This window comes from Gigantopelta aegis, chromosome 4 (genome assembly GCF_016097555.1).
Source record: "Gigantopelta aegis isolate Gae_Host chromosome 4, Gae_host_genome, whole genome shotgun sequence".
Lineage (NCBI taxonomy): Eukaryota > Metazoa > Mollusca > Gastropoda > Neomphalida > Peltospiridae > Gigantopelta > Gigantopelta aegis.
Genome location: NC_054702.1, coordinates 51,887,050 through 51,902,063, shown reverse-complemented (window position 1 = coordinate 51,902,063; position 15,014 = coordinate 51,887,050). Strand labels below are relative to the sequence as shown.

The following is a 15,014-nucleotide window of genomic DNA, read 5'->3' as shown; positions in this document are numbered from 1 at the left end:
TGAGGAATGCAAGGTTGATATTTTAAACAGTTTAAGCGGAAAGTCCGAACAATTACAGATTCTCTTTCAAAAATATTTGTCCCACCAAAGAAAGTATTGATAAATCAGTTACTGATTTAACTCATCTGATAAATGACTCGACCAAACAATACTGTTCCCACACTGTTAAATGTAAAACTGTTGGAGGTCATTGTCTAAAATCAGTCCGTGACAAACCATGGTTTGATGATAAGTGCCGTGAGTTATATCGCAGTTACAAGGAGGCTCTATGTTTGTTTAACAAGCATTCTTCATTCGAGAACAGGTATAATTTAGCTGTAAAAAAGAAAACATATAAACAGCATATAGGTAAAGCAAAACGAATGTATTTATATCAGGAAGGTAACCTGTTGCATTATTTGAAAAAACATAACCCAAAGCAATTCTTCAAGCGTTTTAAGAACAAACGTAAGCAAGTTAATACGTCATTAACAATCAACGATTTTTTTATACATTTTAAAAATTTAACAAACACCGATCATGTTGAACAGGTTAATATTACCCAAATGATAGATGAATTTGACGATACCTCAGTTAATACCCATAATGAAAGTGTTTTTGAAGAATTGGATAAAATAATAACACCTGCTGAGATTGAACATGTTATTTCAAATCTTAAACGAGACAAAACCCCTGGCCATGATCTTCTGTTAACTGAATATTTCATAGAATTTAAAGACATTTTATGACCCGTTTTAAGCAAGCTATTCAATAGCATTATTGATTGTGGTTATTTCCCCAATTCTTGGTCAAACGGGATCATCCTACCCTTATACAAAAAGAACGACCCTAACGATGTAGGCAACTATAGAGGTATAACTTTATTAAGTGTTATATCCAAAATATTTACTTCTCTTATTAACAATAGACTTCTACAATGGAGCAGTAATCACAATATTATATCTGATGCCCAGTTCGGATTTAAGCCTGGCTATGGAACTTGTGATGCAATTTTTTCCATACATAGTCTGCTATCATCCACTTTAGCGCATAAAAAACGTTTATATTGTTGTTTCATTGATTACAAAAAGGCCTTTGATAGTATTAATAGAAATAGTCTTTGGTATAAACTAATCGGATACGGTGTCACAGGAAAACTATTAACTATAATTAGATCAATGTATAATGATGTTAAATCATGTGTTAAACACCACGGGTCCTTCTCTGATTCTTTTTCAACTAGTGTGGGTTTAATGCAGGGAGACGCACTATCGCCTATGCTCTTTTCTCTTTTTGTCAACGATATTGAACTTGACCTGTTAAACCACTGCAATAACTCTTACGAATTGAAATATTTGAACTTATTATTGCTAATGTATGCTGATGACACAGTTATTTTTTCAGAAAGTATAGAAGGCTTGCAAGAAATGTTAAATTGTCTAAATATATATTGTTATAAGTGGAATTTATGTATTAATACCGATAAGACCAAGGTTCTTATATTTCGTAACGGAGGTATTATACGAGATAATGAAAAGTGGTATCTAGGGGATAACGAATTGGAAATAGTAAATGAATTCAATTATCTGGGATTGGTATTAAAATTCAATGGAAAGTTTGTTGAGACACAAAAATGCATTGCTAATCAAGGTCGCAAAGCTTTATTTGGTTTGCTGAGAAAATTTAATGATTGTAACCTTAATGTAGAAACTAAGTTATATTTGTGTTTGATACTTATGTTAGCAGCATATTAAGCTATTGCTGCGAGATTTGGGGATACCATAGCGCTACAGATATTGAAAAGGTACACATCGATTTCTGCAAAAGAATACTTGGTGTAAGTAAAAAATGTACTAATATGATGGTATTCGCAGAACTTGGTCGCTTTCCTTTAACCACTTCTCGAAAATTCAGAATTATTAAATATTGGCTGAAAATATTAAATACTAACAACTGTATTTTAAAGAGCTGCTACGAATTATTATTAGATGATATCAATCTCCCTAGATTTAATTGGGCAAATTCTGTGAAAAATATTCTACTAGAAGTAGGCCTTCCTCACATATGGGATAGCCAACAGGTCGAAAATAAAACTTCTTTCTTATTCACAGTTAAACAACGTTTAGAGGATCACTTCATCCAGGATTGTAACAGAATAATTGATTCGTCATCTAAAGGATTCTTATATCAACATCTAAATCCTACTCATAATGTCAAGAACTATCTAAAAAAAACGCCTTGAATTTGTATACAGCAAACTGATTACCAAAATACGATTATCTGACCATTGCCTTTGTATTGAAGTCGGGAGACGCCAAAATACCCCAAGAGAAAACAGATTATGTACACTATGTGATAATGAAACAATCGAAGACGAATTCCATTTTATTCTGAGTTGCCCTTTTTACCATGATCTAAGAATAAATTACATAAAGAAATACTTCTACGTCAGACCTTCCGTGTTTAAGTTAATCAAACTATTGAACTCGGAAAATATAAAAACTTTAAACAATCTTGGAAAATATTTATACAAGGCTTTTCTAAGAAGGGAAATGTTCATTAAAAATTAATATATTATGTTTACCCTCCTATTGACATTTTATATACTCTATTCATGTAATTTTGATTGTTAAATATCACACTATGTATATATGCACAACTGTTACTATGATAATAATATTGATGTTTATGTCGCGCCTATAGCCAGGATGGCTTTGGATAATAAAGATTTATCCTGTGGGTATGACCCCACATGGGGGGGGGGGGGGGGGTGATTGCCCGGCAGGCACTGCAGGTTGCGTGCATCCCTGGCAAGGTTGATACCGAGATAGCTCAACTGACAGCAAACTCGGAGAACGGCTCTCTGGAGTAATCGAAAATAATTCTCTTTGTTAAAAGATTATGGGTTTTTTATTTAAAAATAATAAAATAAAAATCTTACTTCAGTGAATTTAAATGCTTTTTATTTGGTTTCAGATTTAGAAACGTGGAATGTATTATCGCGAAACGAACGGCAAGCAGTAAGTACAAACTTAAACTATAGTTCATTAACATCAAAAGCGAACCGAGTAACAGGAGTATAACTATAGGCCTACACTAAATAATTCTAAAGCTCATACAGAAACATATCAGTTTTAAACACACACCATCTCTCATAGCATTTTATTTTTACAAAAAAACAAAAACAAACCCAACCCCACAACAAAAACAAAAACAAAAACAAAAAACAAAAACAAATTCACCCAAACAACTGTAAATTTCATAATTAAATAATATAGATAAAATCTCATTTTGTATACAGGGGTGAAGAAAATTTTAAAACATCCAAGGTGTGCAGATTCACCTGCATCGATAATGCAGAATACAGAGACTAAAGGTGTAAAACCCCCACAAAAAACAACAACTAACAACCAAAAAAAAATAAACAACCCCCACCACCCCACCCACCGCCCCCCTAAACAAAACTACCCTCACCCCAAAATAATAAACAACAAAGAAAAAACCCAAAAAAGAAAAACAATAAGAAATACACTAAGAACCAAAACAACAACAACAAAGAAAAAACCCCACCAAAAATACTCTCCCCCCAAAAAACTCAACAAAAAACCCCTCAACCAATAAACTCGCCACCTCCCAGAAAACCCCTCCATGCAAACAAAAAACCGCCAACACCACCAAAACCAACAAACCTCACCCCACAAAAAAAACAACCTCACACACACACCTAACCCCCAGGGCTAAGAAAGATGAGCTGGCCTGAAACCTTTTCACTGTGTATCCCCATCATTCTACTCACAATATTAGTTGTATACCATGTCAAAATGAGCAGCGATTCGTTTGCAACCCTGCATAGCCATTTGACAGTAAAGCTAATGCGAATAAAGATTGTTATACAGATTCGTTAAATTTTGGCCAAAACTCAGCCTGCCCTCTACAAAAATGGGAGCCGCTTCACATATGCCCAGCAACGGCATAAGGTGTTTTTTCCCCTGTCTATCTAATATCTATATATGGTACCAGTCAAACCCGACATACATACAAGTAGGCCCCACGTACATATATATACAGACGCATAGCAACGGCATAAGGTGTTTTTTCCCCTGTCTATCTAATATCTATGTATCGTACCAGTCAAACCCGACATACATACAAGTAGGCCCCACGTACATATATAAACTACTCAAAAGAATTTAAGGGTCAGACGATATTTTCGACATTATTTTCTGAATGTCAATTATATTAGCTAGACCATAATGTCACGCATGGTATTGTTCCATTTTGACGAAAGTGGGTCTAAGCAACCCATAAATGAATTAAAATCCACTGTCATTGACACTGTCGACTAGTTCTAATGGCGAAAACATGCTTACATTTGCACGTAAATTAGGGCGAAAGCGAAAGGTCTGCTAAGTGCCCATAACTTGCTTTTTCACAAAGCGCTTCATTTGCACGCTTTGCACGTGTATTCCATGTTCCCAATGCTGAATTTCTGTATAATTGGAGCTTGCGTTCGTGTACGGTGCACACTCCAAATTCGACAATGGTACGACTTCAACAGACTATCGAAGATCGAGGAAGGGCTATTGCTTGGCTTCAGGATGGCAATACGCAAAGAAATGTTGCTCTGAGACTTGGTGTCAGTCATAGTGTCGTTGGCCGACTGTGGCAACGGTACTAAGCAACGAATTCTGTTCGAAATCGTCCACGTTCGGGAAGACCCCGAGCACTACAAATAGAGAGGACCGCTACATCACCAATATGGCTCTACGTCAACGCACAACCACTGCACGCCGATTACGTGACAATCTGCGGACTGCGACTGGAACTCGAGTGTCTGATCAAACCATACGCAATCGTCTGAGAGCCAATAATCTACGCTGCCGTCGCCAGGCTGTTCGACCACCACTCCTACCACGTCACAGAACGGCCAGACGTCACTGGTGCACGCTTCATCTGCGGTGGCAACGTGTTCAGTGGGGTCGAGTGATGTTCACTGATGAGTCCAGGTTTAGTCTCCAGTTCAAGATGGTCGGGTTCGTGTCTACAGACGTCCTGGGGAGCGCTTCGCTGACGTTAACGTTAGACAACGTCACCGGTTCGGCGGTGGCAGCGTCATGGTGTGGGGCGGCATCTCTATCCACCACAGGACCCCCCTCTATGTGGTGGATGGCAATCTGAATGGAATCCGCTATCTGAATGAAATTATCCGGCCGTTGGTTCTCCCAGACCTTCAGCAGATTGGCGGCGGGGCAGTTCTGCAGGATGACAATGCCAGACCCCACCGCGCCAGGGTGGTAACGGACTTTCTCAGACAACAAGGTATCGCCAGGATGGATTGGCCAGCATATTCGCCTGACTTGGCCCCAATAGAGCACGCCTGGGACGAATTAGGCAGGAGAGTTCGGGATAACCATGCCCCTCCGGCCAACCTTCATGATCTGGGTCAACTTCTTATGGCAGAGTGGCAGGCCATTCCCCAAGAGTTCTTCATACGTCTGATCAACAGCATGAGGCAACGATGTGTCGAGTGTATTCGCGCCAGGGGTGGATTCACACACTATTAAACGAATGTTCTAATGTGTAAAATCCATGTTTGACAACCTTCAACTTTGACAGCATGTCATGTGACTTTCTTGTATACAGTGACGTTTATTTGTGGGTTTTTGTAAATATGGAACAATAAATAAAAAATTTGGTGTTGTTTACATCATCAATCTAATACACTCTGAAACTTATTTTGTTATAAATTTTTGACCCTTAAATTCTTTTGAGTAGTATATATACAAACGCATATATAGAGGCTATTTCGATGACACTACATTGTGTCATCATTATTTAGCTTCGTATGCAATTTGTTTTATATATTTTATCGTAATTGCACTTCGTATCCCGTTTTTATAGGTACAGTTGTTTAAATTACATGTTTAAAAAAAAATAAGATCAGATGCATTGGTAATCATCAAATTTAAATACGAAGAACCGAGACAAAGGGAGATAATTTAATCGTGCACTTTTGCAAAAAAGTAAATACGACTTCTATATTTTCACTGTAGCTAAAATACAATGAAAATATGACTTTTCACCGGATATGACTTTTATGGTTTCCGTAGATCTATATATTTCATTGCTATGTATATAATAAATTAGTATACGTGCGACATACGAGATACATACATACATACATACATACATACCCTCTTGGGGTGTCGTTAAACAAAACATACATACACATACATACATACACACACACACACACACACACACACACACACACACACACACACACACACACACACATACATACATACATACTACTATATTGTTTTATTATTATTATTAGGTGTTTTTATTATTTATTTATTTTATTAACTTTTTTGCCACATTTTAACTTACTTACTTTTCAGTGCGCATATGAGCATTTCTCGTCTGATCACTCTATGTGCGGAACTGTAACGGGAACTGAAATACCACTGAGTCAAGCGGACAAGGACAACATAGTGAGCAACCACAACCGAATTCGTAACGAGGTGCAGCCCCCTGCGTCAAACATGCAGATCATGGTAACGTTAAATATTATTTGATGAGCTAATTATATTCATTGCAATAATGTTAGACAGTTTAAAGGAGCAGACCCTATTTTTAGACTGTGAAAATGGACACTAAGTTTAGTTAATCTACAAACGTGTAAGATATTTGGATAAGGTAATAACAGCGACAAGCTAAAGTGTGTGATGTTTAAACACGGAAATACCTTCTAAAAATAACTAGAGCTTGTCTCTATAACTATTTACCGGCCTCGGTGGCGTCGTGGTTAGGCCATCGGTCTACAGACTGGTAGATACTGGGTTCGGATCCCAGTTGAGGCATGGGTATTTTAATCCAGATACCGACTCCAAACCCTAAGTGAGTGCTCCGCAAGGCTCAGTGGGTAGGTGCAAACCACTTGCACCAACCAGTGATCCATAACTGGTTCAACAAAGGCCATGGTTTATGGGAAGCGGAAATAAAAGATCTCTTGCTGCTAATCGGAAAGAGTAGCCCATGTAGTGGTGACAGCGGGTTTCCTCTCAAAATCTGTGTGGTCCTTAACCATATGTCTGACGCCATATAACCGTAAATAAAATGTGTTGAGTGCGTCGTTAAATAAAACATTTCTTTCTATAACTATTACTTCTCAGACGAACGTGCGTTTTTAGAATTATGAAAAAATGCATTTTGGAGTATGGTAAAAACCTTGATGACTAGAACTACTTCAAGTGTACGAAAATTAATATTGTAAATAATAAAATGTGAGTACTTCAAAGTTAAATGATAAAAAACGACTTTAATAGTGAAAAATGCGTTGTAGTGTAACAGCGAAGCAATATACATTAAGTTAATATGTTAAAGAACATTATGATACTCCAGCAAATAAATAATTGCGTTCTTCGTGGATTTCTGTGAAATCATTAATTAAAGATTTTTTTTTTTTTACCATTGTAAAGTCCTAAATCTACCCCGGTTTCATACAACACATATACAATTGTCCTTGAATCAAATAGTTCAATACTTTAAGTTAACACTAATACATTAAAAGAAATGAACATATATTTAAGAATAAAGTAGAGGACAGCACATACCACGGCCTTTGATATACCAATTGTTGTTGTATACATTAGTTAGTGATGTTTTTGAAATATAACCATGAATGCACTGAAATATGTTATGTAGTTGCATTCTATACCAGATAGGGGCGGGACGTAGTCCAGTGGTAAAGCGTTCGCTCGATGCGTGGTCGGTCTGGGATCAATCCATGTCGGTGGGCCCATTGGGTTATTTCTCGCTCCAGCCAGTGCACCACGACTGGCATATCAAAGGCCGTGGTATATACTACCCTGTCTGTGGGATGGTGCATATGAAAGATCCCTTGCTGCTAATCGAAAACAGTAGCACATGAAGTTGCAAAAGCGGGTTTCCTCTCTCATTATCTGTGTGGTCCTTAATCATATGTCTGACGCCATATAACCGTAAATAAAATGTGTTGAGTGCGTCGTTAAATAAAACATTTCCTTCCTTCTATGCCAGATAAATAATATATTTTCGACCAAAAATTGAATTTTTGAATTTTGGTCTGTCAAAAATAGCACACACTTGAAACTTAGGGACTTTTAACATTTTGATTCTAACTACATCAGGGAACTATTCTAAAATAAATAGCTTAGTACCATTTATTTCAGAGCTTCTTCCATATTAGAGCTAATGCTCCTGGTCTAATATTATCGAACCTTACCAACAGTGAGGAGAAAAATAAAAACATTATATTTCAACCTATAGTCCTTCGCACAGGGAACGCTTGTTTCTCATACTATGTAATTTACTACAAGTTATTTATTTCTGAACCGATTGTTTTCTAAATTGCACACAAAGATAGTATTGTTTTGTTATTTTCAAAACAATTTGTCTTTTCTTCTTTATGCAAACCAAACTGAAATTATTTACCAAAAAAATGGTTTTTTTTTTTTTTTTTTTTTTTTTTTTTTTTGGTTTATATTGTTTTGCTTTCGCCAAAGAGCAGCTGGTTGTAACAAAAGAAGATAGTTTGCAGCAATATTCGTCTCTGGTAAATTCTACTTTCAATTAAAAATGCCTTTAATATTCTAAAAGATTGCAATTTCAAAATGTATATTTATATTGAATCTGTTACATGCCGAAGATATTAGTTATTCTTCTATATAGATCTTATTACAATTTGGTTAATATAGTTCAGAGGATAGGCATGAATTACGTTTTAAATATATACACATACAAACCACAGGTTTCAATGTTTCAATGTCCACTGTTATACATATTCGGGGCGGAATATAGCTCAGTCTGTTGAGTGCTCGCCTGAGGTGCTTGCGTCGCAGGATCGAAACACCTTGGTGGATCCATTAAACTGATTTGGGGTTTTTCTCGTTCCAACCAGTGCACCACATCTGGTCAAAGGCCGTGGTATGTGCTTTCCTGTCTGTGGGAAAGTGCATATAAATGATCCATTACTGCATTAGGAAAAACAAATGTAGCGGGTTTCCTGTGATGACTACGAATTACCAATTTAATGTTTGACATCCAATAGCCGATGATTAATTGATCTCAATGTGCTCCAGTGGTGTCGTTAAACAAAACAATTTTTTTTATTATACATTTTCAGGTTTGGGACGACGAACTTGCGTTAATTGCATTAACGTACGCCAAGCAGTGTAAACATGGCCACGATTCGACTGTTAACAGGCAGGCTTTAGGTATGTATAGTCGCAGAGCAATTCCAGTCATAAGGCGGCGTTTTACTATGAAAAACTGTAGCCAATTTCAGCTTTCTGTTAGCGAAGCAAATTGTATCTTAACTTCACTTTAAGAAGATATCCTCTTTTTATGTCGTCGGACCGTTGAAAATGCGCCCATTTTCCTTCATTCAAACTGCGCATCTGTTCCCTTTGGCATTAAACCTACGGGACATTCCAAAATTCCATAGCACCAAACCCCCCCCCCCCCCCCCCCCCCCCCCGCCTGTTACCAACTCCGGTCGGGGTGCTGGTGCTCGCTTGTACCTGCCAGTGCAGGCGGTCCCCTTCTCCCACCCATCCCAACCATTTCCTATCCTGGACGGAGGAGCCGGCCGAGACAGGCACCTGCGCCCATGACAGACGTGCGCTACAACAACTTGCTCTGGATGTGCACGTAAAACCCTCCTACGAGAATAGGACCGGTCTCGGTGGCGTAATGGTTAGGTCATCAGTCTACAGGCTGGTAGATACTGGGTTCAGATCCCAGTCGAGGCATGGGATTTTTAATCCAGATACCGACTCCAAACCGTGAGTGAGTGCTCCGCAAGGCTCATTGGGTAGGCATAAACCACTTGCACCGACCAGTGATCCATAACTGGTTCAACAAAGGCCACGGTTTGTGCTATCCTGCCTGTGGGAAGCGCAAATAAAAGATCCCTTGCTGCTAATCGGAAAGAGTAGCCCATGTAGTGGCGACAGCGGGTTTCCTCTCAAACTCTGTGTGGTCCTTAACCATATGTCTGACGCCATATAACCGTAAATAAAATGTGTTGAGTGCATCGTTAAATAAAACATTTCTTTCTTTCCTACGAGAATAGCGATTGCATATAGCAACTAGTGGTGTAACAATACATCGAACTATCGATATGTTGCGATAGTCAGTTTGCGCAACTGTCGATAGTTTCGATAGTATGCATAGTGAAAGCATAACAACAATGGTATGGTCTTTATATCATAAATGCATTAAATATGATTTCACTACCTAGTGACATTATTACAAATATCTAAGTACAAACACAGACATACATACAAACACAAATAAATATACATACATACGCACGCACACGCACACAAACAAACATACATCGTCAGAAGGTATCGTGGCAAGTCTGCTATTTGCGGGCGATTCCGTGCCATAGGTTCGAGTCCCAGCAAAGGCATGGGACAATTTGTGAGGCCAGAAAGGATTTATTTATCCCCTGTGCCAGTGCGTTAATATCTATGTCAACCTCGACATACATACAATATATTGATATTCATACATCAATGCATACATATTTGAAGACTGAAGTACATGTAAATAGTTTGGCGAAATATCTATTCATATTACTGTTACCAAGCGATTTAAACATTCAAAATATTATTGCAATAATATTGTAATACTATCACAATAGCTTTTCAACTGTCGCAGTACTATTGCAATAGTAAAACTGACCGCAATAGTCACCTCTAATAGTTACCGATGTAGCTGTAATGTTGTCTTCGATGTCTTGTCACATCGACGATTCATGTGGCTATTCTCGTATGAATGCTCATATCGTGTGAAGGAATGTTTTATTTAACGACGCACTCAACACATTTTATTTACAGTTATATGGCGTCAGACATATGGTTATAGACCACACAAATATTGAGAAAGGAAACCCGCTGTCGCCACTTCATGGGCTACTCTTTTCGATTAGCAGCAAGGGAACTTTTATATGTACCATCCCACAAACTGGATATTACATACCACGGTCTTTGTTATATCAGTCGTGGAGCACTGGCTGGAACATATTGTGTGACGTCGCCTTCATAGGCGTATAGGCTCCCATTTTTGGTGGGGGGGAGGGACAGGCTGATTTTTACCCGAATTAAAGGAAAATGTCAGATTTTGGATAAAATGTATTTATATAAGCATTACTACCAAACATCTATATAGGGTTACAAATGAATCACTACGCATTTCCCCATGGATTTCAACCAAAGTTGCGGGTAGAATGAAGGAAATACACGGTAAAAAGACATCAGGTTAGCACATTTTCCCCGAATATCTCGATCGTGTTTGCCCGAATTTGAGGGTTTGCTCCAACAATGGGGGAGGGGGGAGGGGAGGAACCAGTTTCTTGGTCGCCTCCCTAAAATATTCCCTAGATCCGCCTTCATTTTGATTTTCGAATTAGCTTTTGATGGATTTAATATTGAGATATATTCGCCAAATTTAACTTTCCTCAGAATTTGTGTAGCTTGTCCAAAGACCTCGTAAACCTCGATTGTAATGATATAGGCTTAATAAACATTACTGTAATAATATAATAAACATTGGGAGATAACATATTAAACATTTTAAAAATGTTACTGTAGTTTCTGCCACAAGCACCAGTTCTCACGTTGTTGTTTTGTCAAAGGGGGCAGGATTTAGTTCAGTTGGTTGAGCATCGCAGATTCGAATCACCTTAGTGGATCCATTCAGCTGATTGTTTTTTCTCGTTCCAACCAGTGCACCACAACTAGTCAAAGGCCGTGGTATGTGGTTTTTTGTATGTGGGAAAGTGTATATAAAAGATCCTTTGCTGCTAATGGAAACATATAGCGGGTTTTCTCTGATGACTACGAGTCAGAATTACCACATGGTTGACATCCAATAGCAGAGGGGGGGGAGGGGGATGACGACGTAGCCCAGTGGTAAAGCGCTCGCTCGATGCGCGGTCGGTCTGGGATCGATCCCCGTCGGTGGGCCCATTGGGCTATTTCTCGTTCCAGCCAGTGCACCACGACTGGTATATCAGAGGACGTGGTATGTACTACCCCGTCTGTGGGATGGTGCATATAAAAGATCCCTTGCACGTATGTCTGTAAACAACCCATGCGTTATCAAAAATGAGGCATGATATTCTCACCAACTGGTGTGTAATAAAGGCTTGTAGATGAACCAAACTTAGTGACTATTTTTACGTGTTGAAACTGCGACTTTAAACAACTGTGTAAATGTAGTTACACACGTGAAAAGCTAGATTCATACTTCACCACCGACTCTTGTTGGCAAGTAGTTGACTCGCCCAGTTCTGCTTCTGTTTAAATCTAATCCTCATTTTCCAGTGAAGTCAGTGGTGTGTTTTTAACACAGTTATTATAAAATTATAATGCGCGTTCGTTCCACGCTTTCTGGTTTACTATGTGTCGACCTAATTAAAAAAATAAAATTCCGTTTCGCATGAGATCGGCAATCAAAGTCTGAATTGACCGTATGATATATACACAGGCTTTGTAACTTCTGTTTCGCATGAGATCGGCAATCAAAGTCTGAATTGACCGTATGATATATAAACATGAGATCGGCAATCAAAGTCTGAATTGACTGTATGATATATAAACATGAGATCGGCAATCAAAGTATGAATTGACCGTATGATATATAAACATGAGATCGGCAATCAAAGTCTGAATTGACCGTATGATATATACACAGGATTTGTAACTTCGGCCCACTACGTTTTGTATTTAAGAGATTTGGGTTTTCATTTACAGGTTTACCTGGCAGTAAGGTGGGGCAGAACATACACTTTAGCAGCAATACCTTCGACCCTGTTGATGGCGTGGTGTCCTGGGAAAACGAAAAAGCGGACTTCACCTATAACACCGCCAACTACAGGACTGGTCACTACTCTGAGGTACATTTCCTGCTCATCAATTTAAAGGGACATACCCTAGTTTCAACTCGTGAAAATTAACACTAAGTTTAGTTAATCTACAAACCTGTAACATATTTGGATAAAGTTACAACTGAGTGAAATATGAGTCTGTCACTTTGAAATGGTGAAATACCCTCTAAAGATAGACTAAAATTCGACTCTATAACTGTTACTTCTCAAACCCACGTGCGTTTTTAAAAATATGAGAAATACATTTTGTGATATTAAAAACACCAGGATGACCAAAATCGCTTCGAATGTACGGAAATTTATAATCTAAACAATAAAATCTAAATAAAGTATGATTTAAGTTATCAAAAACGATTATAATAGTACAAAATATGCGTTAGTGTTTTAAAAACTAAGTTATGTCCCTTTAAGTGGCAACTCGAAACTCATGTTTTATTATGAAAAGGTTTGTTTTGTTTAACGACACCACTAGAGCATATTGATTTATTAATCAACGGCTATTGGATGTCAAACATATGGTCATTTTGACACAGTCATTGAGAGGAAACCCGCTACATTTTTCCATTAATAGCAAGGGATCTTTTATATAAACCATCCCACAGACAGGATAGCACATACCACGGCATTTGATATACCAGTCGTGGGGTCCTGGCTGGAACGAGACATGTTTTATTATGTTCCAGGGCTCGAAATATAAGAAGTAAAATATGGCCTGCTGTTATTTTCTTTAAATAAATAACAGGCCAAAATACATATGTCCAGCTAATAAAAAATATAGCTCGCTGGAAAATGTTGCAGATTAGGGTTCGGGATAGTGTATGGAAAGTGAGGACATCTGAGATGTATTTTAGAGGAATTAAACTCAACACAATCACAAGCCAAATAGCAGGGGAAATAATTATACTGACATATGTCTCTTGAAAAATGCACCTCGGTGCAATCTAATTAAAATTAGCTCCAGTATTACATGTGGATTAACAGCAGCCCGATGGAACTCATGTCCAGTTGACCTTTCATTCGACGAATCAAAACCTTACTTGCAAAATCATGCCAGTGATTTGAAAAGAATGTGAAAACATTCGGGATTATGCCGAGGGTATACGAAATGATTTGGGTGAATTACGAAGTATGCCAGAAACTAATTGCAATATAAAATTTTATATAAAATTCGTTTCAAGACGAAAAAACCCAAAACGTGATGGTATAGCCATAAAATATGTTTGTACTAGTATACAATCCAGAGTTTATTACTGTACTTTTCCCCCTGTTTTTTTTTCAATGTTGAAATAGACCAACAAGTTCGCCTAGTGCATAAATAGTCTCGTCCGATATTTTTAGAATTTGTATGCTCCCGAATAACGCTATAAAAGACGAAGTGTAATTGGTCGATATTAAAATTATTATTTATAGATGAAATGTCACCTGGATATGGGTGTCCACGCAATGCTGTTAGATCTACTGGTAGACCCAGTAGAGCTAATTTTAATCAGATTGACCTCGGTGGATCCATTCAGCTGATACGAGTCAGAATTACCAAATCTTTGACATCCAATAGCCGATGATTAATTAATCGATGTGCTCCAGTGGTGTCGTTAAACAAAACAAACTTGTTTTTTTAACTTGAAAAGTGACCTGCGATTTTTGGGTAGTTTTAGCAGTTGAATTTCCATTTCACCTCCTAAGTCTAAAAAAATGGACTGCTTTTCGCTTTTCGCAGGCCGCTATTTGATTTAAACATATTGTATTGCTTTTTAAAGAACAAAGGGATTAGGCACAATTTACACAACTTACTAAGGCCAGTATTTTGAACTCTGTGTGCTGCCGATATCAGGTTTTACACAATATAGCTGGGAAATTCAGCGCTGAAGTGGACATGGAGAGAACAATTAAAATCATGTTATTACTTATATATTAAGATTGTTTCTAATGTAAAATTGTCTGTAGAATCCAAATCTGATAAGTAAAATATTGTAAAATAAATGGATGTGGTTGACTTTAGCCAATTTATAAGGATACCATCACACTAAAAATATGACACCCCCATAATACACACACTTCATTCATTTCAATTTATTTTGGTGCTTATATCCAA

The 15,014-nt window shown here is 37.8% G+C and overlaps 1 protein-coding gene across 1 annotated transcript in view; it reads left to right on the top strand.

Moving 5' to 3' along the window:
* LOC121370708 (cell wall protein PRY3-like) overlaps positions 1-15,014 on the top strand; it is a 47,217-nt gene that overhangs the window by 10,092 nt on the left and 22,111 nt on the right. Inside the window, exons 2-5 of the mRNA XM_041496120.1 lie at positions 2,956-2,999; positions 6,384-6,539; positions 9,149-9,239; positions 12,789-12,931. Coding sequence (XP_041352054.1) covers positions 2,956-2,999; positions 6,384-6,539; positions 9,149-9,239; positions 12,789-12,931 — 434 coding nt within the window. The remainder of the gene's footprint in view (positions 1-2,955; positions 3,000-6,383; positions 6,540-9,148; positions 9,240-12,788; positions 12,932-15,014) is intronic.